Below are 27,387 nucleotides of genomic sequence, written 5' to 3' on the forward strand. Positions count from 1 at the left end.
ACTGTTTCTGGCTGTGGTTAGCACAGTTGCCTGCTTTGTTGGCTATAGTTAGGAGATGCCTGCTGTCAGCCCTGATCTATATTTATCAAAAGGAAGAAATACACTGTGTTCACTTCCCCTTCAGTCTGCCTTGAGCAAGCAAAAGAATTTTTCTTGTTTGTGGTTAGAAGCTATGTGATCATCATCTTGATATATTGAGTACTGACACTAATACATCAGAAAGGGTAGATTTGTACCTTATCCACTAACTAAACCAGAGATGCATACGCTTTTGTAAGCAGCTTATTAATTAATCAACCAATCGACCACAATTTTCTCCCCCCTCATAATTTTTATTCATAAAGAACGAATTGAAGGAATTACTAAGAAAAGGAAACTAAGAATAAACCAGTCACTACTGAACATGCTTCAAGGATACAATGGATTCTTAGCCCATTACCTGGACTACCTTTTATAACCTGCAATGGGTTAACTGTTTTTTATCCCCTTCAATCTCTTCAACTCACCTGCTCTTCTCTCAGCAGGACCCTCTACTTTCCCCTCCATTGCCCTATCCTTCGCATTTAAATGACCTTATTCTTTTCTATGTAGTATTCCTGCTCTCTGAAAACCCATTTGTATAAGTGGGCTGTAACCATAGCTGCCGAGTACATGGAGGCCCAAGGGCCCTGGCTTCCCTCAGGAAGACAGTCGGGTGACCACCTATCCCCAGTTGGGTGGAACCAGGACAGTCCCAAATCAGGTCCTAGGCTGCATGACTCCAGAACAGCATTTCTCCTGAATTCCCAGTAGCCTACAGGGATCTGGATTTTGCATTCACTGCAGGAAAATGTGGGAAACGCTGGGTTTCCCTTTGCAGGCTAGCAGAGTTCCAACCTGCACAGGGCTGTGGAGAGCAGGATGCAGGGAACGCTACATGCATGTGTGCTTGTGCACACATGCACACGGCAGGGAATACAGCCCCAGGCAGTGGTGGTGAGCAGCCCCCCACAGCTGACTGCAGATAAGTCTGTAGGGGAGGCAAACTGAGGCTCGCATGGTGAGGGAGGGAGTAGGGCAGAGGCTGGGCCTGGGGGTGCTGCCCAGCCAGGGCAGTGCATGGGGCCCAGAGCCAGGGTGGGAAGCACAACAGACCCATGGATGGCTCATCCAGGGGGTAGGGAGGCCAGCTCCCCACCCCTGCAAGCATTCCCTGGGAGAAGGGCACGTGCTCCCCAGATTTGTGCAAGGGGTATATGCAAGCTGCTTGCTGTGGGCTCAGGAATCCCCACTCTGCTGCACTCCCCCGGGGAGCACCACACTGGCTGTGCTGCCATAGCAAAGTGTCCTTTGCCTGCCCAGAAGTAGCAGGGGAGGTGGCATGGAGTTATGCCCCCTGCTGCTGCCAGGCAGGCAGGGGTCACCTCGTCATGGAAGTGTAGCCAGTGCAGGACTCCCAGCGAGCCCGCAGCTGTCCCCACCTCCCTATAGGTTCTGCTAGACTCTGTTCTGGCTGTATCACTGGGGGGCATCATCTTAGCCCCTCCCCACCCCCTTCCCCTGGGCAAAAATGAAAGTCAAGACCTATGGCTGTAACTTAGAAAAGCTCAAGTTAGGCTAGAAGACACCACGCTACCCTGCCTTCTGCCGAATGTTCCTAATTGTTTAGTTCAAGTAGAGAACTCCAGCTTTTGACACACTTACATACAGTATGAATCTGAAGTGTATGAGACAAGTTTTTGTGCTAACTACAACAACTGTGTTATACAGAGCATGATTTATAGTGGGACCAAACAAGACCATTTATTGCAAAACTGCAGGCTTTAGTGAAACCCTAGTAAAGGCACTGATTGATTGGAGGGTTATTTCCCATGGAAACAGTGAGGCCATGAAATCCTGCTAAACTCCCTTTAGGGAGTTTGTGTGCATCATCTTCTCAGACTGGAGGGGCCTGGGAAATCTTGGAGTGGAGATGGTGTCAAGTCTCTGAGCCTCACAGATCTAGACAATCCAAGAGGATTATTTCTGTAAATAATGCCTCTTCAAGTGGTTCAGTAGCTGCTTTCCAGTGGGACCCGCTGTCATTAGCATGTCTCCCTGAGGTTGTTCAACAGTACAATGGTCACTGCAACAGGCAAGCCTGCTTAACACTATGCTAGACTTCTCCAAGGAAATCCTTGGTGTGAACAGAGTCTATCCTGCAACTGGTAACCTGCTGCTCTTCTTGCCTTTTAATCTCTTCTCTAGACCTTCTCCTCAAGCCCCACAAAATACCTTTTGCTTGGAGCAGCTGTACTTTCTATCCTTTTATGACCTAAACAAGAGGGCCACAATTAGGGCCCTATGACATAAACAGTGGTGACCAGGTTGCAAGCAGTCGTGTGCCTTCAGATTTAGCTCCATTAATGACGTGCTGCTTCTAAAAGGCTGCCAACTCCTGAATTACAGCACAATTCTAAAAACAATTTATTTAACTGTGGCTTTTCAGTTAACCATTCAAAATAAAGATCATTAAAATAATCTTGAAGTCAGCATTATGCTGACTATATTGCACGTGCATCCAGGTTTGCACCTTAATTTGTTAGTCATACTTCGCACTAACAAACCAGAAACTTTGGCTAATCTTTATTTGGTAATTAAGCATAATGATTAGAATCCATTCTTGTTAAACAATGCAATCTCATCATAAGGGAAAGGATGGCTGAGCGTACAATAAGCATTTTGAACTGCCAGAAGATATAACTGTGTTTGTGTCCCCCTTGCTTCATTCATTCTTTTAAGGAATTGTTTTAGCAGCTATTCCCAGCCAGATGACAACAAGGGAACAGAGACCCCAAGGTAAAAAAGTGAAAGGAAATGCCAAATTACCTGTGTTGTTTTAGCTCCACCGTGTGGCAAGAGTGAGAAAATAGAAAATGAAAAAAAATGCTGCCTTTAGTCAGTACTCTGCATGTGTTGCCACCTTAAATGGATGGGAGACCGGCCACTTATTTAACAGAATTAAGAAAAAATGGGTTACAGTTCAAAACTAAATTCAAATGCATCCTCCTAACAGTGAAGATCAGCAGACACCCTCTGATAGAACCAAAATTATAAACGCATTTGCAGTGATCACGCATAATCAGGGGATCGTCGTGAGCCACTTCCACATAGCGATCCCTGGTAATGTCTTGGATGGCCAAGATGTCCTGAATCAACAAAAACACCAAAGCACACAAAGATAAAGATACGATACCATTTTTGTCATACAAAAGAAGACACATAATCAAATCGACTTCCCTAGGATAGCTTTTCACTGGTAAACCAGAGCCGATGTTCCAACATTTAAAAATGTTCTACTCATTTATTTATAATAAATATACAAATTCTCTCTCTCCTTCTAAAGCTAGTCAGATATATTAACAAGCCACAGGCAACTAATGGCTAATTCTCTAGATATTTACTGTTTATTAATGATATGAATCCTTTGAGGTTTGTCATGGACTTTGTTATACAGGTATTGCAGAAACATTTCATACATCCATAATACTTTCCAAATGTTCTCTTTCATACCACTAGTATCTGGTTTTTGGAGTCTGCAAGCTTGGATGAAAATATTACAGCTTTTCAATCCACTCAATAGAACCCTCACAGAAATAAACCAGATGGGGATTATGGGTACATCCAGACAAGCGTGGACAAAAAAACCCACGCCAAAAAAAGAGGGGCAGTGCATGTGGCAGCAGCGCACGCCACCCAAAACTGGAGCCTGGCCAGCTGGAGCCATGTTCCGACTGCCAGCCAGGCTTCCTGCTGCAGGAGTGCTGCAACTGCAGCTTCCAAAGGCCCCCAGGTCAGGCTGCTCAGGCCAGCACAGCTGCTGGCCCCAGCCTCCTCTACCCCACATGGGGTAACCTGCCACATGCCAGAGGGTGCATGGCACAGGCGTTTCCTGGGGACAAGTAGCAGCAGCACAAGGTGTGCTGCTGCTACTTGTCCCCGGGGAAAAGCATGTTCCTGCTTGTCTGGAGGTGACTCTATATGTTTTTTGGCAAGCTCCTTATTTAAAAGCCTAACTGCTATATGATTTAGTGCGTTGCTCCTTACTGATTCAGATGGACCAGACCAGTGACTTCCACTTTTTGTCTGCCACCCCTGGGAATTTTCCTCCCCCTACCCTTCAATTGCACAGCTCTCCCCTTGGCTCTCAGCCTTTACATGCTTGCTTCCTTCCTCAGACGTGATGAAAAGTATCTTGCATTTAAAAGCTTAACTTAATTCCAACCACGCAATTGGCTCAATAAAAGATATCACCTCCCAAAAATTCTTGTCTTTCATGTAAATTGTCTTTTTTTTTAAATCTAGTCTCAGATCTGAGTTTTTCGAAGTGCTTGTTTAGTAAAACCTAAATATATTTTTATTAAACCCTCCCTAGCCTGTACTTTCCATATTTCAACTCCCATTATTCTCGATTAGCCAGCTGTTTGTATACTGGCTTCCTCCATAAACAAAACTGTTCTGATTCATTCAGCAGTTTCACAATCCAGCATCTGTGACCTGCAATGCTCAGCCCTTGCCAGTCCTAGAGCAAGGTTCACCAAAGAAGAGAAAAGCTTATATCACCACACAGCTTGACAGTGACTGGAAAAGAAATACAGAAAATCAAGATGATATAGTAGATGATGTTCAGAAAGATTTGCAGAACTGAACTCTTTTTACAGGATGACTTTGTTTTTTTTTTTAATTTAAAAAGTACCTAGCACAAAATGCAATACGGAGCAACATACAGTAGTGCAATTTCAAAGATAAACAAAAGTAGAATGAGGGAAAAAAATACGAGCTATAAGCAAAGAAGAACCAGTATGTAAGTTTAAACAGTGCTTTGAAATTAGATGGATTGTGGATAAGGTAAAGAAATGCAAGAAAGCTCTTCCCGATGGCAGAAATTGCCATTTCTCTCGACTGTGAGAAAGGATAGCAACGAAGTTAGTGATAGATGAAGTGGGATGAAAAATCAATAGCAAGTCACTCAATTCATCAGGTTACATAAAGTGTGCAGATAAGTCTCTTGAATTGTATGTACTGTCATCTTTGTTATGTATTGTATTATAAATGGACCTGGGGGTGTCACCTATTGTTCAGGTTGCCTGACACTTCCATTTAACTGCTTGCAGTGCATAATTCCAGGCCAAATCTCACAGGCCAAGTGCCTGCTTCTGGATGAATCTTTTTTTTCCCTCCCCCTGTTGGGAGGATAGAGATGAAACAAACATAGTTCTGCTGTTTTGAAGAACAAGATTCGGTAACTGTTTCTTTGAGAAACTAATGCCTCCATGCTCTAACAGAACCTGAAGGTTGCAAGTGGGGAGGGGGTGGTTACCTTGAGATCAGCAACGTGCCTTCTGGGGAGGTGCTGAAAATGAACTCAAATTTGGGCAAGTTTATCAAAAATCTCAGTTCACATAAGTGCAGCAGAGATGTGTGCGCTAATTTGGCAGATACATTACCTGTGATTCTTCGTGTACTGAACATGTTTTGTCTTCTCAGAACTTGAGAGCTATCCTCACAAAGCGAATGAGAGCGCTGCAGCCTGAGGCAACAGGCACTGAGCAGGATTTTCACTGGAAATGTTGCTCAAAACCAAAAGCAGAGACTTTCTGCATTGTACTATTAATGCTCTCACTGCATAGGGTTACCATGTTTCTGGTTCCAAAAAAGAGAACACTTGTTGGGGGGACACCTCACCTCACCTCCAAGCCACAGCCCCTGGCTCTGCCAGTACCCTCCATTACCAGTGTGCAGCCCCCCATCTCTGCTGCTGCCCCACTCCCAGCCCACAGACCCCTGGCCCTGTTGGTGCCCCTCACTCCCAACCCACAGTCCCTCACCCTCCTGGGCTATTGCTGGTACCCTTTGGTCCCAAATCTCAGCTCCCAGTTCTGCTGGTGCCTCTCACTCCCAACATGCACCCCCCCCCTGCTCCCCACAGACCTGTTGGAAGGGGCCCCCAGCTGCCCCCATCCCAACAGGGACAGCACCTCCAGCTCACATAGGCAGCGGTGGAGCAAGTCTGGCCCTGGCGCAGGCTGGAGGAAGGAGGGGATGTCTGTAGCACCTCCCCCCCCACCAGCTGGGACTCCTGCATCCTGCTAGACAGCCTGGCTATGCACCCTTTCCTTCCCAGGCAGGATCTCCTGTGTGCCTTGCCCCTGCGAGCACGGGCACTGGGGCCGGTGCCACCAGTTCAACTGTGCAGCTCCCCACTGCCCTTGAAGGGCCCCCTAGCTCAATTTCCCCAGTGGAGGGGCTGGGGCCTCCCCACTCCTGCTCCTGTCCTCTGCTGCAGCCCTTATGCCCTGACACCATTCCCCAGCACCAGCAGGCACCCAGACCCCTTTATGCCCCGCCACAACAGTCCCCAAGCCCTGGCCCTCCAACTCCACTCCTCATAGACTTACCTACATGGAGCTGCTGGGGCTGCAGACACATGATGCCCCTGCTTCCAGTCACTCTCCTCCACTCCCACCAGCAGAGTAGAGCAAAATCCTGGGCATTGTTCAGATTTTCAAAAAACACCTGGAGATTGGAGGACTCAACAAGAAGACCTGTCTGGGAAAACCTGGACATATGGTAACCCTACCACTGCAGGAACTCAGAGCCTTGGGGAAGAGTTGACATCCTGATTTGAATGAATAGGGGACAAGAGCTGGAGAAGTTTGGGATAAGGAGCTGGGATATGAAGACTGAGTATGACCTGGCAGAGAGATGGGGGTGGAACTGGCTGGGAAATAGTACTCACCTTAAAGGGACTGGGAGTATACATAAGAGGGGAAGCCAGGAGGGAGGAGGGCAGAGACTGGGAAAAGGAAGCAGGATGTAGGTGAGAAAGGGGCTAATTTGTGCATCAAAGAGAGGGAACAACAAATGGAGTAGGGATGAAGTTCTGTGACCAATACAGAATGACCTTCTATAGAGTGTGGAATGGAAACTGGCATTCTGGGGCACTTACACACATATGGAGAGTCTGCTCTGACACACTGGAAATCCAGTGCGTCAGAGCAGACTCGATTAATTAAGTCTGCTGGAACATGTCAATTAATGCTCTCTGGCAGCTTCACGTGTCACGTGTCTCCACACTGACAAGATGGCAGTGGTGCACTTTGAAATAAAACACGTTCGATGTGCTTCAAAGCACCCCATGGCCATTTTCTCAGGGTAGGGATGTGCTGCGCTGCTGATGCATGTGATATGCAGACACTTTTAATTACGCCCAGTGCCACATTGGGAGCACATGTAAAAATGCCCCCAGAGTCCTACCATTTCTCTGCTGTCAATCCACAGGAAACCCATTGGTGTGTGTGCGTGCATGTTCCTTTTTTAGTGGTTGATCCTAGTGGAGGATGACAACCTACTATTTCTGTCACTTTATTAGCTCCAAAGATTATTGATCCAAAGATTCCACCCTTACTGGTGACATATACAGGTGTAGATACAATGCCTTGTGATGCAGTTTATATTTTAGTTTACTTTTTAAAAAACTAAGAAATTACACTATGTTAAAAGAATACCATTAGCAATGCCAAATCTAGCACTGCACTAAAAATTAGACAATGCCAAAAATAGTGTTGGCCTGTCCAACTTTGAATTGCCCCCTTGTGCATGTGCATTCTGCAATTATTTAATTATGCAATTATTCACTATCTTTTCCACAAAACTTCTGTATCATTCAGTCTACAGGATGAAGCATGCATTAGGGCTGAATCAATATTGTGTAGTAAAGGAATACTGTTCTGCAAATGAGGTTGTACAGTTAAAAATGAGAAGATGTAAGTGAATAAAGCAGGGATTTTAGGAAGATCAAGAAATAAGGCAGCTGCATGCTGCTCTGGGGAACTGAATTCTTCCTTTGCCTTAACAAATAAGTTCCAGCATGATAACACCTGAGTTATTTAAATCAACCTTTTTAGAGATGGCTTGTGGTAGATGTTCCTCCTTGTTTCTGGGTGCCCAGCCCATTCACAGACCACCCTCCCTCCCCCAAATCAATGTACAGTTTTTATCTTTACATCTCAGCACCTCATAGGTAAAACACTGGGATACAATACCAAACCTCTTTTCATAGCATGTTGTGAAAATAAAGTCAGTACATCTTGCAAAGTACTCAGGCACTACACTTATAAATACCATATAAAACCCAGGGTTCTTAGACCTGATCAAAAATGTTCAGAAGAACCTTTTTTCTGTCAGAAAACGTCACTTTCCACTGCTATTTCCATTAAGTCTTGCTCTCAACTAAATTCTGTTGAGAAGAAATCACAGAGGTATGATAAGATCAGAACATCCCAGTCTGGCCTATCAGAACACATTCTAATTTTTCATTCCAAAACCTTTTTATATTTTAAATAATGAAATAAATGAAATGCAAGATAAAATAAAGTAGAAATGAAAACAAAACGTTTTGATTTGTTCTACACCAAATGTTTCCATTTACCTGAAACAGTTTTCTCTTCAAAACATTCAACAATTAAATTTCATTATGATCCAGAACAAGAAAACTGAAATAACTGTTTCTAGCAAAATAGAAATTCGGGTTCCTGATCAATTCTATAAAATATTACAGAGCTGATTGTTCAGTGAGAGCGCAGTGTCCATCCTGTGTGCTGAATAGGACAGGGATTCTGTGGAAAAGTAGTGGGATCGCATACTTGAATCTCAAACTTTTCAAAATCTTCCACACCATAATTGCCACATCTGCATAGGTAACATGGATCTCCAGAAACCCAGGCACCTCTGGGTGTAAACACTCTTTAGCCTGACAAAGAACAAAATGGTCTCTTAAGACTTTTTCTTCTTACACTGATCTTCCACTAGGCGACATGATCACAAACAGAATCTCCAGCTAGCTTGTCATGTTGATAGTAGCTGACAGGAGATTGGGGGAAAGCATGAACTAAAAAAAACAAGGCCTTTGCCGGCTCACATTACAACATATTTTCAAGTGCCTGACTGCAGCATAACCCTTTATACAGCCTCATGGCTGACTTATTGTAATGGAAAGATATGCTTCTCTTAATACACATCCTCTTTTATTGTCTAAGTGAAAAACACATTCACTTTGAAAAGATCCCTCTCAGTACACACGGGTAGGGTAGTAACATTTAACAGAAAACCTTGCAAGTAAAGCTTGAAATTCACCCCAAAGAACTGTGGTCTGGGGAGATGTGTGGGAACGGTGACAAAAACTACATTAACATTGCCTAGCTAAGTTTTTTCTATGCTACAAACAAAACCCATCTTTAGGGAAAAAAAAGTCCAAGTGAGCTTCTGTGTGATACCACTGACATGCATAAACAGGGAAAGTTTTAAGGGGTCGAATAAGAGATTTTAACCGAGGAACCAGCCTGCAAACCAAAACTATTAATGGTGGTAGCTGTTACCCAAATAAGCTGAATTCTGAGCTGACAAATCCAGGGGTACATTTGACAACAGAAAGTACATTAACCTGATGTGATGCATATTTCAAGGGGGAAGAACAGTGTGTGTAGCAGAAAAGAATAGCTTCTCTTCCATATCTTCCCCTCTAATTAGTTAATTTTCCTGCTTCTCTCTTTCCCTATCTGCTGCTTTGGTGTGTGTTACACTGACTTGACCGATACATATTTTACTCCACTACATGATACCTCTGAATTCAGACCAAAATATTATCAAATAAGTTACAAGACTATGTCATAACAAGGCATAAGATTATTCTTTTGCCGGTTGAAACAGTAAATGTTTAGATCACTGTGGCATTCTTACTGGGGCTGTACAGTGCTAGGCACTATGCTCGCAAACAGATTAAATCATCATTGCTCAGAAGATCTTATGATCTAAGGCCTCAGTCCTGCAAATATTTATGTTCATGTCAATTAACTATATTTATGAATGGACATACTGAAGTCAATTGGTGCATTCATACAAGGGTTACAATCATAATGGCTTTCTCTAAACAAAATGGATTTCACAATTTGACTGACACCCCCACTCTGCTTTTCAGAACTAGGTGGTTTGTGGACTGATAGGAAGAATGGACTCAGTTATTCTTTACAGGGGTGTAGGATGTAGCCGTGTTGGTCTAAGGACATAGCAGACAAGTTACTCTTTGCTTTTGTTAACTGCAGGGTAATAGCCATACGTTTAAAAAGCAATGAACCTACGACACTGGAGCCATGCCCAACATGTTTGAAAGCCTTGGTAGGACATTCTGTTTGAAGAAGGTGCCCAGCACAAATCAAACCATATGCCTCTACATGGTGCCTAATCTCTTAGCCACAATTGCCTTATCTCCCTGCCTGTAGCAATCTGAAAAATGGTTGAAGAGTTCATCATGTTTCTAGAATGATAAAAAGAAAAGGGGTGGAGGGGTGTTGTGGAGCAGGAAAGAAGTTAGGTGGAAACAGGAAAAGGTGAATGTGCATTTATCTGCATTACAGGAAGTAAATTAGACTAGGGACTAAACACAGATTGCCCTCCCGGGTGCAGTTTACTCGTACAACCTGCTGATTCTTTCACAAAGGTCTCTTGAATCAGATAATATACGAAGTTAAAAAAACCCCCAACAAACTAGGCAAAAATAGACAAAACAGTCACAAGACTGTCATTAGGCCTATAGTCATTATAGTTAAATGTTTGTGTCTCATTCAGATTCATAAAAACACAATTGAGTCTTCTTGAGCATGTTGATAGTGCCTCCAACACTTCACCATCATTGCCACACCTGAGTTAAGGTTTATAGCTAAAACTAAAAACAGTTTGTGAAACAGAAGTGAGAAATTACCAGAAATGGCTAACAGCCAGCAAAATTGCAGAAGACAGGATAGTTTGAATAATGGAACCTCAAGACCATTAAAAAGAGAGAGACTCGTTAACACCTGTGGAGTTGAGAGAGATTAGAAGGGATCCGGGAGATAAGGAGCCATAAAGTCAATTAACTCTCTCAGCACAGCCTGAATAGAAATGTCACTGCCCCACCTAGGCTTCAAAGTATGGGTGGAGCAGGAATCAAAGGGGGTGCAGCTGAACACCCTGCCTCCACTGTGTGCCCCTGGTCATTAGGTAGCAGGCTAAAGGCTTCAGCTATTTATTTGCCTTCACTGAATGATGTGCTGCCTTAGTTATACTGGTATGCAGGTTAGCTAGTTTAAGGTAGCTTGAGGACATCTTCATTACATGGCATCAGTGACTTAAATTTGCACTGCTGGGCCCAACTGTGCAAGTCTATTTAACCCATATACTCAATTAAAACCTGCATAGCCCCACTGGAGAAAGCAGGATAACATGTCATTATGGACAGTTTGAATACTTAGCTTTTATCCCAATGTGGAGGCATTATTTGATCTGTGGAAATATTTACTGATGATGAAGCAGCATAGGCTAGAAAGAGCCCTGCTTGGTTTTCACATTGTAAACTGAGTTTCCAGGCTGCCAATTCAAGAAAAAGTAAATTTCTATATCATTATTTATAAACATATTAACTAAGCATATTATATACAAAATTAATGGATAGACTAACGATAGACTAATTTGTGACCCAATCTGTAATCATCACTATTGTTAGTCACTGTGATTTCACACCAGCAAACTGGGAATTGATGTGACTGTGTAGAATTCTATCCCTCAGACTGCAAAGAGTGGACCACCTGTGTCCTGATCTTTAACGTTTTGGACTCTACTGTGATCAAAGGAAGCACTCGTTTATTCAACAGGGGATATGGCTCTCAACCATTTTGTAAAACCCATAAATCTCTCATTTTTTTAGTAAACATGTAGCTATTACAACTTTCTCAATCAACTCCCTCTCTGATTTAGGTCTCCCAGTGCGTGCTAACTTGTCAATTGCTTTCTCTCTCATACACTAGACACACCTTAGGGCAGGGACATGACAAATTTACAGTGTGGAAGAATGAGTTAACTTGACTCAGCAATGACTTCCTGGGTGTCAAAGCATTTGGGGATCAGCATGATCCATGGGACACAGTGGACAGCTTTGATTTCCTTGATGCTATCATACTAAACAAGATGGTTTCAAAATGAGACTGTTCACTCATGGAGTAACAAAATGCTGCCCATAGCAAATAGGACTTTTACTTCCCTGTTGAAGCCAAGAATGTTTACAAACATATGCAAGGTTATGAAAGAAAGTAGTCAGATAATACTGAAACTGATGTTACAGTGCTTGCATCATATATAGCTATGTACTTCTATTCTGATCTGGTAGCATTTTACTCCTACTTCTCACAGAGGTAAATCACAATATACTATACAATGCAATGGAGAATCAGACTCTCCATATGGGATATGACCCAGATAGAGAACTAGAATTGACAGGTGCAAATGTTGCAGCTTGGAAAGAATGTCAGATGGTATTAAAGGGAGTTTAAGAGAGAGCTTGATACTCAGACTTTTAAAGAACAGGCCTTAACGCATTGTCTTCCCCCTCCCCCTTTTTGTAAGGGAACACTGACTGGGTGTGGTTATTGCACCCTTAAAATACTTCAATAGTTTGCATTCCCTTGCCTTGTCTGCCTTGACTTTTTAAACCCGCAATTAGCTTGTAGAAACAGCACTTCATCCTCAAAACACTTCCTCATCAAGGTAGTTAAGTCCTTCTAGTAGCTCTGCAAGGTAGGGATTGCTCCCATTTGACAAGTCAGGGTTGCAGAGGCACAGCTGACAGTCCAAAGTCAGAGTGCACCAGCAGAATTCCTGTCTTAGCTGAGACCATCATGCTCTCCTTCAGTGAAGAAACAACTCATGTGTCCGGTATCAGAGGACGACCTCAGAACTGACTTCTTCCTACAGCACACTTCGGTCTTTCCAAGCAAAATGAACAGCAGAATTTGAGCAATCCTTTTGCAGAGATCATTTTTTCCTATCAGAGACACAACTTCACTTTTTGGTCATTTGTTTGGTTTCTTGAGAGCGAGCTGACATTAGGCAAAGAAGTATGTTGCTGAATATGAGTAGCTCCCAAATGCTTCAGCCTTTTCTGTTACCCTGATGTCCACTTGAAGGGCATAAGCTTTCCCAGCCCTTCATTTGTCTTTCCCCAGTGGCAAAACCAACCATTACTGTCAAAAGATCAAGCTCAGACTGACCAGAATGCTGTTATACCTCCCACTTTGAGGCTGGGCCAGGCTGGCATGCCTGGGCCTGAAATTTCACAGCTGACATTGTTAGCAGTATATTTGGTTCACTAGAGAACATCCTCAGGGAGGGGCTGTCTCCTACAAGCTTCAAGATATATTATTTCCTGTTTCCCTGATAAGCTGTGCAGCACAGGAAGGTGAATTTAGAAGCAAAAAGATTTAGTGCATATTAAAACCAGCTTTGGGGAAAGTCAGAACAGGGCAGGCATATATTATCTCAGCCGAAACTGGTAAACCTATGGATAAATTAATGAAGGGCTTGCGTGGATATAGCACCTTTCATCCTGAAAAGAGTGAATGCTTTACATACTGCAGGAACAGGCACCTGCATAAAAGCCCTGATGAACCAGCCAGAAGTGCACGCACATTTAAGTGAGGCAAGGAGAAAAGTATCTGCTCTATTTGAAAATCCTACAGGAAATATAGGGAAGTGCACAAATTCACCAAGCTGGAATTTATCCAAGATAACAGGCATGAAACATGGGCAGAGCTTTTAAGTTCCATATAAACTACTTTGGCAAGAGCTGCACTATTCACATCATGGGGGGATGAGGCAGCTGCAGGAAGAACCTGATTTCTGATCAGAAGAAATATTCAGACAAACAACCTTTGAAATAACAGGACTGGCGTATTGATTTTACCAACACCCAAGAGAAACAGATTTTTGAAAAGGACTCCCACTGTCAGCCTGGAAGCCATCATTTTTACCAAACTGTTCCCCGCTAGACAGTGTCTAAACCATTCAATTAAGGAAGGTCACATGCTCTATATTGGACCCTTTTTTCCTTCTTTCCCAGTGGGATGCTTTTGTTTTTGCCAGCACTGCTATCTAGGCTAAGTTTCAAGCTCATCAGTAGTTCACTTGAGTTTCAGCCAAAAATTTATCTTTTCCCACAAGGGCTGATTTTCAGGATGAACTTACTTCCCTCGAGAAGGGATTTTCCTCTTCTCACTGGGAGCAGTGCTCAGTCCACTGTATCTTTGTCATCTTCAACACAGTTAGTTTAATTCATGCACAATCTGAGCAGACTATTTTGTCAGTGGACAGGCAGCAGTTAAGGTGCCCTTACCGGCATGGATAAGACTGGGACAGGAGTCTCGGATTATTAAAAAGATGGCCAAGATGCAACTCAATTAAATCAAGTAACTCACTCTAGGGAGAAAATACAGGTACTAATGGGGTTTTTAGCACACAAGCAAAACAAGAACCAATGCCTGGAAGCTGAAGCAAATTGAAATGGGAAAAGAGAATGTTCAGTGCTCAACTACTGGAACAAACTAGCAAAAGAAGCAGTAGATGCTCCATCCCTTGAAATCTTCATATGAAACCGAACGTCCTTCTGCAAGATGCACATTAGGCAAATGGGCTCAACAGATTAGTCACCCTGTAACATTCAAGGACCTGAGATATACAGGAGATCAGACTCATATTAAAGTCTGATCTTAATCTCCTTGGGAGAAATGCTTTACTACGCAGCAGACTAATTTGCTGCACAGTAGTGTCACTGTCTACATGTGCATGACATTAGGGTGCAGTAGACTAATTCACTGCCAGAGAGTCCCATCAGATACAAGTGGTATATGGCAGCACAGTAATTTACTATGCTTAGACACATGTGTAGATGGTGACATCGGGATTAGTTTAGTCTGGCTTAAATTGAGCTGGGGTATATTCATTCAGCCGCATTAATTGCATGTGTAGACATGCCCTCTGTGTAAAAAATCCAGCTGGTACAATGATACACACAACTGCACATTGTATACAGACACACATTTGCGTATTAGTTCGTTTAGCATCATCCCTGTGAAAACCTCAAAGCACTTGAAGATAAGATAGAAAGATGATTTATGTACAAACAGGACTATGAGAGGTACTCACAGTCAGGCAAGTGGGTGGCAGAATCAGGAATGGATTTCAAGGGCCTGATTCATGACACAAATAGCATTTACTTGGATAATGTGCAGGGGGAGCACAGTGGATAAACAACTGATTTAATTTCCCAAGTCAAACACTTTCATTGGACTTCTAATGGACTTTGGATCAAGCCCCAAATCTCTCCTATTGCGAGACAGCTGTTCCACAGGGAAGTAATTTAGCAATAATAAACGAGGCACAGAAATAGTTACAATTGAGTTTTTAAAAAAAATCAGTATTAAAATTTAAGAATAGTTTGTACCCAGAGGGCCAGTCTTGAAGTAAAATGAAAGCCCAAGGGAGTCCAACAAGTCACCAAGTGACTTAATTTGCCCATTTAAAAGTAATAGTTCAAGGAATGGTAGATGCATTCTCTCCAAGGAGACTTCGATTGCCCCATGTTCAAAATAACCAAATTTGCTGACCTTCACAGAATGGTGCATATTTCAGATGGGTGGGGAGGTACTGCTCGTGGAGAGGCAGTCTTGATAACGATAAGGTTTTCCTCCTCGTTTTATTGGTTTGGATTGATTACATATGTTGAAAATTGCTCTTACGTAGGTGTCTTATTTTTCAACCTGTTACTAAGTGGGCACATGTATACCTGTGCCTTAATGTTCAGGAGACTATTTTACCGCGCATTAAATCATCATATAAAAACCATGACATTACACTAATATACAGTAAAATAGTCTACTGTGCACTGTGTCACTAAAAAGCGTGCAAATGCACTAGTGCACATTAGCACAGCCAAATGTGCATGAATGAACGTGTGGACACACCCAGTACATATAGTAGTTTACAAACTCAAGAAGGGACTTGTTTGTCTCATGAATACAAAATCAAATCTGATCAAACGCTAAGCCAAACCTAACCTCTCATGGGTATTATGCAGGGAACTACTGAATATATTTTCTTCATTTGCTATCATGGTTAAAGGTTTCTTACTCAAGTATTCTTTAGTCTTAAATGTACATTATTAATTTTGCCTCTCTGAAAGATGACTCAGAAAAATGCTATTGAAAAAAGCTCAACTGAGCCTGAGAAACTGTAGGAGGGAGAGCTAATAATAGGAAGAATGGGATTGGCACCATTTACTTTTTTTTGCAAAATTACTGTTCTGATTTTGGTGCTATCACTCAGCAGGGACAAGCCACAAGACACCACATGGGTAGTGCCGGGAAAATAGCAAAGACTTGAGAATGAATACTGACCTACAGCACTTCACCACCACTCTGTTTTCAAAGAACAGTGAAAACATTAACCTAAACACTCTTCAGAAGCAGATCTTACAATTTCACAGGAAACTGGTACAGCAGTTTCATATACTTAGTCTAAGGATAAGGGGAAGGTCAACTGTAGAGGTATGGGGCAGAAGTTCAGAATCACTCCACTGAGGTATACTCAACGCAACTTGTAAAGATCACCTTCTGCTCTTTGCAGCCTGGGCCTGATAGATTCACTCCAATGGTGTGACACCTGCTTAAAAGTTAAAAGAATATTACAATGAAATACAAACGTGAATCCAAATCAAATATAAAAAGCCTGTTTCACTATATGTTGTCATCTACTAACATTAGAATAGCCTTGAAAATTTCTAAGAAATGTCACTGTAGCGCAGCAATCCAGATCTGTTTCCTTCATATTTTCATGGCTTTTGTTAGTCCTCACCTTTTCTTCCAGTGAGGAAAAAGCAAAAGCCATATCACAACATTTCACCAATAAGCAATTTGTAGTTTACAATAAGCCTGAAACAAAACTGTTATTCTTGGAACATTATTGGAAGGTTGATTGTGTAGAAAGATGGTTTGTTCTCCAGTAGAGAGTAGAAATAAGAGGAACTTGACAATAGATTGATAATCTTTGGCTGCCTAGTAATGTCTTGGACTTTTACCACTGATATGAAAGAAGATAGAGAAATGGAAATCTATGATACTGGTCAGCATAACTTGTTCAATTGTTATAAGTAAGGACCTACTGAATTTGTGGCACAAGTAGACTGCATGGCAGCTCCTTTAATTTTGCAGGTTCCTCCATGAGCCCCTCCCCACCCCAGCCACTGATTGGCAGAGGGGCCCTGCTGCTCACCACCTGCTTCTGATTGGCAGGGAGGCAAAATTACAGTGCTGTTTTTGCCTCCTGGCTGGTCAGTATCAAGTGATGGAGACACTGGGACCCCTTCCCATTCAACAGCAGGAGGCAAAAATGGTGCCATATTTAAAAGGGTGGTTTTTGCCTCCTGGCTGAACAGGAGTGAGTGGCAAGGCCCCTTTGTCAATCAGCAGCGGGGGGGAGGGAGAGGAGGAGGGACACGTGGGGAAACCTGCAAGATTAAAGGAGCTGCCATGCCACCCACTTCTGCTGTGAATTTGGTAGGTCCCTACTTATGAGTAAAATTTACACAAAATAGTCCCACTTTCAAAGCATGCAAGAGGGCTAAAATTTTAACCTCCAAACTTACAGGGTCAGAAGCTTCTAGGTCAACATCCCTAGCTTTTGTATACGAATTTACCACATGCTAAAAATGAAAGGCATTTTTCTTTTCTGGTGATGCTTAAAGTGGCACCTTTAAATGGTACCTTTTCAGCATCAGATACAAATATTAAAACAATAAGATAACTATAATTTATTATAACAGCAGGAGTGCAAGAGATTGTAATTTCACAAGTACAAAGGAAGTTTTGAAGGTGTGATGAGGTTCCAATGAGGACTGTGGGAAAACAATGTTTTTCATTTATCATGATAAAGCTCTACTTTCTCCATTTTAGATTTAACTCTTGCTTAAAAGAGTAGTAGGTTATATTGATCCCACACTTGAGAGAATTCATGTGAGAATTGGAAAGGGAACTGAAGGCTGCAGAAGCAATGATTTTTTTTTAGGAGCAATCAAAAAAAAAAAAACAAAAAACAAAAAAAGGAACAAATCTCCAATTAAAGAAGGAATGGGGAAAACCAAAATTGAGTTGTAGAATTGGTACAATATTTCTTACTGAGAGAATATTTTAAAGCAGATGCAGGGAAGGAACAAAATGCATGGACCTAACCATTTTTATTGGGAAGAGTTTTTAAACTAGGCTAAGTAGAAAAGGCTTCTAACTCAGCAATCTTAAGTCTGGTATAAAAAATAATACTATGATCATATGTTTCATAAAGCTTTTTAAAAACCATGAACGACCATGAATAGTTTTACTCCAGATTAGACTAACACTCCTCTCTTTAGCATTAAATAACCATGTAATTTTGCATTTGAAAGTGCTGTGTTTTGTCAGGAACTCCTGAAGAAGCCCCGAGTTATAGATTTCTCTTCAGTGGACCATGGATATGATATGAAAGTATGATAATTATGATATAGCCTACCTTGTCTCATATCTTACAAGGAAGATTTTTTTTTGCCCCAACACAAACTTGTCAAAGCAGGTAACGCGTGTAACTGAAATAGAAGACTGTGAAACAGGAAACATTTAGAATCACATTATTATTGGGATTTAAGACCTTGTATGGCTTTTAGTGAAACTTCAGGGTCAGTAAGGGTGCCAGTTTGGATAACAATCTCCATAGCTCACAACCAAGCCAAAGCGTGAGACAAAACAGATTAATATCACACGCACACATTTTTATGCCAAGTGGTTCTGCAGTTTGTTGGCTTTACTAGTTTATCATCTTTAAATTACACTGATGCTTCCTAATTTTGATGCTGTTATCTAGACTTTAAACAAAAAGGGGAGATAAAATCAGGTGACACCCTTTTTAGTTTTCCAAATGAAGCTCTACCTGCCTCCTGTTCACCACAGCATTCACAGATCTGCAGATCTCCTTACATTACCTCAAACAAGTCTGCAGAAAAATAGGGATTTGGTGGCTTACAGTCCAACTTTACCTTAATTTCTTTTTTTACATAACCCTAGGCGCAGATCATTTAACTTCTACAGTCCTGTATATTTGCATTTTGAAGGCTCAAAGACCTCTTGGATGCATTTTATTTCACATGAAATAACACAGCAACTTTGTTCATTGTCTAGTATTGAAAATATTATGAAAAAAAAGAATGCTCAAGCCAATCTGCGTCCCGTCTTGCACTGCTGTGGTGTTCTCCTCCCATGTGATAGTTGTGTCATTACTTTATAAATGAGGTAGGCTGCTGCTCTGAGCACATAAAACCCGTGTTTCATGCCTCTCATTGGGTCCCAGTTCACTTGAAGGTACAGAGTATGATGCAGAGGTTTAGCTCTACAGTCACTTAGGTTTTATCTTGAGCGATAAACTAAGAAGTAGGTGGCAGAGCATTGGTGGTAGGTTAGTGGAACATCTTGGGCCTTATTGAAGGACTATCACCATTCCAGTGCTGAGTATCAGACTCTGGATTACTAAAAGCAAAGAGTCCAAGGAAAAGCAACATTTGTCAAGAATTACTTTGTACAAGAGACTTCTCTTTTAAAAGATGATCAAAAAAAAAAAAAATCAAGAACCCAATGAACAGTTTAGTGCAGTGATTTTCAACCATGGTACTGTGGCAACATTGAAAGGTGCCATGGGAGAGAGAAGATACAGCTACTTCTCCTCCTCCCAAGCCTCCTTTCAAGTAGGTTAGCACTATAATAAATACATATTTTTTAAATGGGGTGCCACTCAATTCACAGAAGATACAGAGGGATGCCTCAAATGTAAGAAGGCTGAGAACTGCTTTAGTGAAATTAAAGATGAAGATACTTTTAGATCTGATGTATACCTTTTTCTGAATTCAGAACTCAGAACCTGAAATTGAAAATTGAGAGCATCTTTATTGGTAAATTTGCCATACACTGTAGACCTAGTTAGCCAAAAATATCTACTACGTGAGAAAATTCTATGTGGGAAGATTTTAGGCATTTCTAAAATTAAATAGAAAATTTCTTATAACAGATAAGCTTCTTACCAATGGTCACATAAATGGTCTTGCTCTATTAGCTGTACTGTTTTACACAAGTTACATGAAACCTAGTAATTTTCTCTCGAGTCTTGTGAACATGTAGGCACACTGAAGTGATAAGCACTCTTGTCATACCAGTGAATTCACTGGGTCTACTCAGAGCCTTACAGTTAAATGCAGTTTGCAGGACTGGGATACATGATTACAAAAACTACTATACGGTAGTGTGGAATAGACAATAAAAATGTCATGGAAACTGCAACAATTCAGTGACATTGCCTGGAAATCAAATTCCTTTGCATCCTATTAAAGGTTAACAAACAAACAAGGTATTTTAAGCAGAAAGTATATATTTATACCACATGAAACAACTGCAAAAGTATTACATAAAGAAAAATAATGTAACAGAATTTACTTAGGTACCTAACGTACAGGCATGCTCATATCTAAAAAGTAACATTGGTAACTAATATATATATTTCTGACAAGGGTGCATTTAAGAATTCTCTAATATAGATCATTTTAAATGTGGAGAGTATTTCTTCAAGATACAGAAAAACAAATCATTATTTTACACAGGCACACCTGCTATTCGTATAAAAACATGCTTGCAAGTGAAAAGTCGCCTTAGTACTAATTCACCAGATATGCAAAAGCCAAGTAGTGTTAATTGTATTGAAAAGGTCTCTTCTCCTTTTTGCACTGGTGAGCACCAACACTGAACGGTAGAATTTTTGATCTAGTATGATTTACTTGACACTGTAACCTATTCCAAAGCAGCTGTCCTGCCATGGTACTGTACAGCACAATAGGGATAATATGCCTCATCTGTATTCTGCACACAGTACAGTTAATTCTAGAAGCTATAAAATTAGGACAATGATTTTGTTTTGTTTAAATATATACATCGATCAGTATAAAATACTAGCAAACACTTCGCATTTCAAACAAATTTTAACCACGTCATCAAATAATGCTTTTACAGAATAAAACAATCCAAATCAATTTCAACTGCTAACAGTATAGCATCTCTAGGTTATATTTCCTAACAATGGAAGAGAACGGAAGTGTCTTAAAGTCTATTAAAGAATCACAAAATAGGATTACTGTTAGAGCAATTCAAGAATTCCCAGTCAGTACCTATCCTACGCAGTGCCACCCAAATACAGTATAAGCCATTTTAGTGTTTCTACTATCAAAAGAAAACAAAGGTCTGACAAACACATAAAAGCAAGGAAAGAAACCTGGTCATCCCTGTGGTATCAAGGTACAGTATGTCAAGAGTTTGCACTTAATGCATAATATGTACCATTGTGCTATTATACCTGGATACAACTGGTTAAGTCAGATTGAAATGGGGAATAAAGCTCTGAAATTTCCTTGCTTTTGTGGGTATATATCAGACCATTCAAGTTACTTTTCAAAACGTACTGTCAGTTTCTTTAACATTTTTTTTCAAAGTGGAGGGAAGAAGGATGGAAGAATTCTTAATGCAAGTACAAAATACTCCTACAATCCTAAAATGGATATAAATACTGTTTTAAGGGCTAATGTGTCATTGCACAATGTATGTGGCCTGTTAACCTGTGGGTTACTGGCGTAGCAGAATGTATTGCTGTTGCAGACATATTAGTGAGAAATTCATTTAAAATAATATTCCACAACATACCACTTCTGACTTCGCACCTTCTGATTATTAAAAACGTTATGAAAAATAGTAAACATGCACAAATAGTGGCAAATTTCAAATCTCAATTGCTGCTGCTTTAGTTTTTTAAAATAAAATTTAGAACTCCAAAAGCAGAGTCTTTTTGTGTTAACATTTGTAAATGATAAAATAGAGCCATTTCAAATTCTTGTCACATAGAAAACCTGAAGGATAAAACACTTAATTCTTGGATTTCTTAGTTTACTCCTATAACTTAAAAATAACTGAGTGCCTTAAAAATGATTTTAAAAAATTCTTCCAAGCAAAGATTTGTTTTTCCCATATATCTACAGTCTTGTTATGGCCATGATATAAATCCTTGATAATAAGGACTGACAATGGGACTGACAGACCTTTAATTAAAGAGGTGCTATCTAATACCACTATTTTTTAACCCAAGAACTACTTCATAGCTTATACTGAAAGTTTGATTCATGCTCACTTTGTTCATTTAAAAATACTCTTTGGAAACAGTGTCAACTCCTGCAGATAACTCAGTGTTACCTTTACTTTAACAGAGTAAGTTGTATGTCAGTCATTCATCTCTACCCCATGCTAAGCTCTACTACTAATATACACTTCATTACCTGCTCATGTCACCATCTAACACATATCTTTACAGTCTTCTAATATAGTGTCCAGGGCTTATTTTTCACTAACAGTCTTACCAAGGCTTTGAGTTTTTTAGTTTAGTGTGTTCATTGCAATGTAAAGTGAGATGATAGTTTAGACTATTTTTCCATGCTACTTAAAAGGAGAACTTTTCACTAAGGTTTCTCCCAAAGATTTTACTTTCTTAAACTCAGATATCAAAACTAAAAAATAAAACCAAAGAGATTAGATAAAACAGTCAATTAAACATGTAGTGTACAGGCTTTGCTACTTTAAAATGCATGATAAAAGTTTAGATACAGCACATAGAACTACATTTTACAGTGGCACAACCAGATTCTAATTTCAAATTCTTGCAAGTAGGCATGAAAAATAAGCCACTGGTCATTTATTCTAACGATTACATTCAAAGCTAGCCTTTAAGAATAAAAGTTACAAGCAAAATAGTTTCATGGGCTCACTATCAGGCTACAATAGACATGTTTTAGGGTATAAAAAAGCAGACAATTCAGATTTAAATAAGACTGTGAAATCAGGAAATTTAGATTTCACTATTTAAAAAAGCACCTACAGTTACTTCCCAAACTATGGCTAAAATTAAACCAACTAACAAAAAAAATCCTAGTTTTTGACAGACAAAAAGTTTGATTAAAGTATGTGGCAACAATAAAAATTCGTATGTTACTATACGACTCATTTACTATACCATAAAATATGAACAAGAGCACTTTGTGACTAATGGAAGAGCTAGTAGTAGCAACCACTTATTGTCAAACTGTCTTCAGCCCTTCTTTAAGCTTTATCTCCAAATCAGTATTGACTTCTTTTGACCAGATACATCATTTTTGGCTTGTCACACCAGTAAGTCATGTTTTACCACTTGCCATAGGCAACAGAGGAGATAACTAGCTGAGCAAACTACAAGCGGTGACATGCAGAAGTTAACTCACAAATCTGAGTACTTAGATAAAATGATATGCAAGCGCATATGAGGACAAAAAGGAATGGCATTCGTCATCCAAATAGGCTCATCACCCTCCACCCCATTGAACAGTAGTTGCAACAGCAATAGAAAAAGACCAAAAAGATGTCTATTCTTCAGAGTCAGCTGTGAAAGAGGTCAGCAATATATAACAGCAGCAATGGATAAGGAAGAGCAAAATATTGGATGAAAGAAATCTTGCTGAATATTTGTTCATTTACTTTTTCTGACCACAAACCAAATGTTTGCCACACTGGTTTCTTATTAACTTCAGGTACAGATGTCCTGTTCTCCTTAGATCCTTCACAGATTTGGATGCAGTCTCCCTGAGGCCTCTATAACCAAGTAAGAAAACTCTCTTTATCTAGCTTGGTGGCTGCCAGCACAGATTCCATGTCATTAAGGATGTCAGAACTCAAAGCCTCCTGCAGACTTGGCATCAGTTCCTCTCCTTCTATATTCATCCCATCTCCTTCCAGGGTCCCAAGGTCCACATTTGTCCCTGGAATGGCTTCAAGGTAGTCTGGGAAACGGTTTTGATGGGAGGGTATGTTACTTTGGCTGATACTATCACCTAGTATATTACAAAGCAAGACAGACATTAAACACAAAGAATTGTACGTGCAAAACTTACGATCAGGACAACAGATAAGACATTTAAGTCTTGGTCATGTTACTCATGTAAGTGATCCCATTAATGGCAATCTGGCCAGTCACATATGGCAAGCGGAACTTGACCCTAAATGTAAATAAAACATGCCTTTTCTTCTACTGTCCTATTCACTGAGCATTACTCCATCAATTGTTTACAGTAGTGTGTGTGTGCTCGCACATGCACATTATAATATTATACTCCGAGAAAATAAATAGATGCTGTGCAGAACCACATCTTGTTGTAAGTGAAGTGATATTCTAAGCAAGACTTAACTAAGTTTTTGTTCTTAGTCTACTATAAGCAACACTGCTAAAAAAAGTTAATGCAGATTTAAAAACCATTTAAGCACAAGAGATGTATTGCTTATGAGTATTTTCTGTTCAGACAGAACTTTCTACTTTTTTATTTATTTATTTTTACAAATATTTGCAATAAACAAAGGAAAACAAATATATATAGGAAAAATGCATTAAAGGTGTAAATAAAAACAAACCTGTATCCATTTCATCAACACTGTTCAGGAAGTCATCAGGGGTTCTGGGTACACTATAACTGCTCATGCTAAGCCCACTGTCTGTACTTTCATCTCTGGAGTGATATGTTCCACTATAATACAAGAAAATAGTTAAGTGAAAGTTGAGGTCTGAGCATCTCAGAATTACACCTAATAAAAACATGAACCTTTTCAGATGAGCTCAGTGGATTTGGTGATATAACATAATGTGTTGTGTCACACTACTGTATCTGGTAGGTGTTAGATGTTATTTGTCTACAAAGCTTGTAGAGTAAGACAAAGCTGTCACAAAGGCACAAGAAAAAAAAAACGGAGACTGAAATGAAATAAAACGTTCCTTTATATAACTCCTTAACGTATACATCATTTTCCTGCATGCAGCACACTCTCAAATAAGACAAAAACCTTGTTTTGGGAAGGCAAAATGAAGGGGAAAAAACAATTTTCCAGAGCCACTGCTGGATTCTGATTGCATGGCTGAACCTTGATCAGTGCTGCTCACACAACAGCTACAGCTTTAACTCTCTCACAGCAGTTGCCAATCTGGCAGCAGCTTTTGGCCGACGTATAAGAGCCTACATAGTAGCTAGGGCCCTTATATCCCATCAACTGGGACAGATAGGACTGAGAAACAATTATAGGAACCCACAGAGAATATTCATGTGCCTGTCAGGTTAAAAGCCTTCCACCATGCCCACCAAAAAGAATCCTAGGCCCTGAGGCTTCTGGGGGTCATTTTTATGGGGCTGGGGATAGTGTCAGGACCCCTGGTGCTCAAACCCAGGTCTTCTGGGATTGTAGGCAGAGGCCTGGGCTACAGCATCATGAAGCAGCTAGCTGGGTGCCAGGCCCAGCCTGGCCCCTCCCATGGGGTCCCAAATAGAGGATCATATATGATCCTGGGAGCCCACAGGACCCTGATGGGAGGGCTATAAAAATCCTTCCACTTCCTGCAGGGCCCTGTCCCTGAAACGCTTCCAGCACCTCTGTGGTGGACCTCTGTCCGACTTCAGTACAGGCAGTCCTCAGACTTACAACTGGTTCCTGAAAACAGCATCTCAAGTTGAACTGTTACAACTCAGAACCGATTTTCCCATAGAAAACAATGTTATAAATGGGGGATTGGTTCCTGAACCAAGGCCCGATACCCCTATTTTCACCAAAAATGACCTAGAATTTTGTACTCAATCAATTATAGATGAGTAATATAGCTCCATTAATGTATCTATATTGTAAACAGCAATCATATTGATTTGGAAGGACTTCGAGGTGACTTTGCTGGACTTTTTGAAGGTCTCTTGTTTGGACTTTTTCATAGATTTCATAGACATTAGGGACTGGAAGGGACTTTGTGAGATCAAGTCCAGCCCCCCAACCATAGGCAGAAAGTGAGCTGGGATCAAGTGACCCCAGCAAGAAAAACAGCCACATACTTTTTTTTTTTGAAAGAGTCCAGAGTAGGTGCTTGCACCACCTTTGGGGGGGGGGGGGGGGGTCGGTTCCAGACCCTTGACACTCGCACCGTAAAGAACTTTTTTCTTATGTCTAGTCTAAATCGGTGTTCCTGGAGTTTATGGCCATTAGACCTTGTTAAGTTTTAGGGAACTCTGATGAACAACTGTCCTCCCAGGTCCTGATGTACTTCTCTTATATAGTCGTAGGCTACTACCAAGTCCACCCTGAGCCTTCTCTTTCCCATAATGAAGAGTCCCAAGTCCCTCAGCCTCTCCTCATATGGCCTGCCATCCACGCCTTGGATCATATGAGTGACTTTCCTCTGGATTCTCTCAAGCTTTTCCACATCCATCCTGAAGTGGGGGGCCCAATACTGGATGCAGTACTCCAGCTGTGGTCTCACCAGGGCCAAGTAAAGTGGGAGGATGACATCCCTGGTTTTGCTTGAGATGCATTGGTGGATGCGCACCAGCCACAGCATCACATTGGTGGCTCATATTCATCTTGTGGTCAATCAAGACCCCCCCAAAGTTTCTTTTGTTCATGGTGCTTTTTGAAGGGTTCTTGGCTGGAGTCTTCTCAGGAGTCTTGGCTGCAGGTTTTACTGGAGTCTTGTCTGCTTTCTTAAAGAAAGTGTCCAAGGAAGTTTGGACAGATGTTCTCTAGGGAGATGGGCGATGCAGCGAACTCGTTTGCTGGCATGGCGTTGCATCGGATCAAGCGTTGTAAAGTCGAAACTGACGTCAGAAAGTTGAAAAGGCGTCAATTTATAAACGTTGTAAGTGCAAGATGTTGTAACTTGAAACGATGTTAGTCAAGGACTACCTGTTCTCCTGCTACTGTCTTTGACCCTCCAGCCCTGCTCCAGGACTGCCTATAGCCTTGCAACCTCTACCTTGCCCCTCCTTACATCATCCTGTGTGTTGGACTTAGCTCCTGACTTTTGGCCTGGCCTTGACCACGGACCTGCCTGACCCTTGCATGAGCCATCAGATTTGGACTGATATCTGGTACTGTGACCCTCAGCTTGGCTTCTAGACCTATGGGATTGCAGACCCTCAGCTTCTGAGCCTTGAACTCCCACATACAAGTCATACCTGTGATACAGGCCCTGAGTCACCTATTTAGCCCCAAGCAGACCCCTGTTGCCATCAGTTGTCTTAGCCACAAAATTAAGCTTAGTCTCATCACTCCCAGTCTTGGATGGTCACACTTCTTTGCATGCGCCTCAAGAACTGACAGACATTGGTGCTGACTGTTGGATCCATACAGCAAGAAAATGGGGGGCAAGGGCTGGGCAGGGGAAACAATGACTCAAAAAAGAAAAAAAAAATAAAGAGAACCATAGCTGATCACCATTTGCAGTAAGTCTGCAGAACTCCTTGCCACAAAGCAAGAGCAAACCATACCCTTGGCAAATCTGTCTGTCTCTCTCTCTGCTGGTCCCTGCAAACTTCATGGGTATGACCTGGACAGGGGGGAAGAGAGTGGAGCT

General features: G+C 41.2%; 1 protein-coding gene and 1 long non-coding RNA gene across 9 annotated transcripts in view; both read right to left on the reverse strand.

Annotated features, from left to right (window-relative positions):
• Positions 1 to 2,589: 2,589 nt before the first annotated feature.
• Positions 2,590 to 5,755, reverse strand: LOC109281855 (uncharacterized). The gene is made up of 2 exons (XR_002088648.2): positions 5,466 to 5,755; positions 2,590 to 3,167 (listed from the first exon to the last, which is right to left on the reverse strand). It is a non-coding gene; the product is annotated as an uncharacterized LOC109281855 (long non-coding RNA).
• Positions 5,756 to 19,818: 14,063 nt separating this feature from the next.
• YAP1 (Yes1 associated transcriptional regulator) overlaps positions 19,819 to 27,387 on the reverse strand; it is a 126,176-nt gene continuing 118,607 nt past the window's right edge. For all 8 annotated transcript variants that reach the window (XM_019482026.2, XM_059721053.1, XM_019482025.2 and 5 more), the window contains 2 exons: positions 24,417 to 24,529; positions 19,819 to 23,842 (listed from right to left, as the gene is read on the reverse strand). In XM_019482026.2, the coding sequence (XP_019337571.2) occupies positions 23,604 to 23,842; positions 24,417 to 24,529 (352 nt within the window). In that variant the 3' untranslated portion in view covers positions 19,819 to 23,603. The remainder of the gene's footprint in view (positions 23,843 to 24,416; positions 24,530 to 27,387) is intronic.

This window comes from Alligator mississippiensis, chromosome 1, assembly GCF_030867095.1.
Source record: "Alligator mississippiensis isolate rAllMis1 chromosome 1, rAllMis1, whole genome shotgun sequence".
Lineage (NCBI taxonomy): Eukaryota > Metazoa > Chordata > Crocodylia > Alligatoridae > Alligator > Alligator mississippiensis.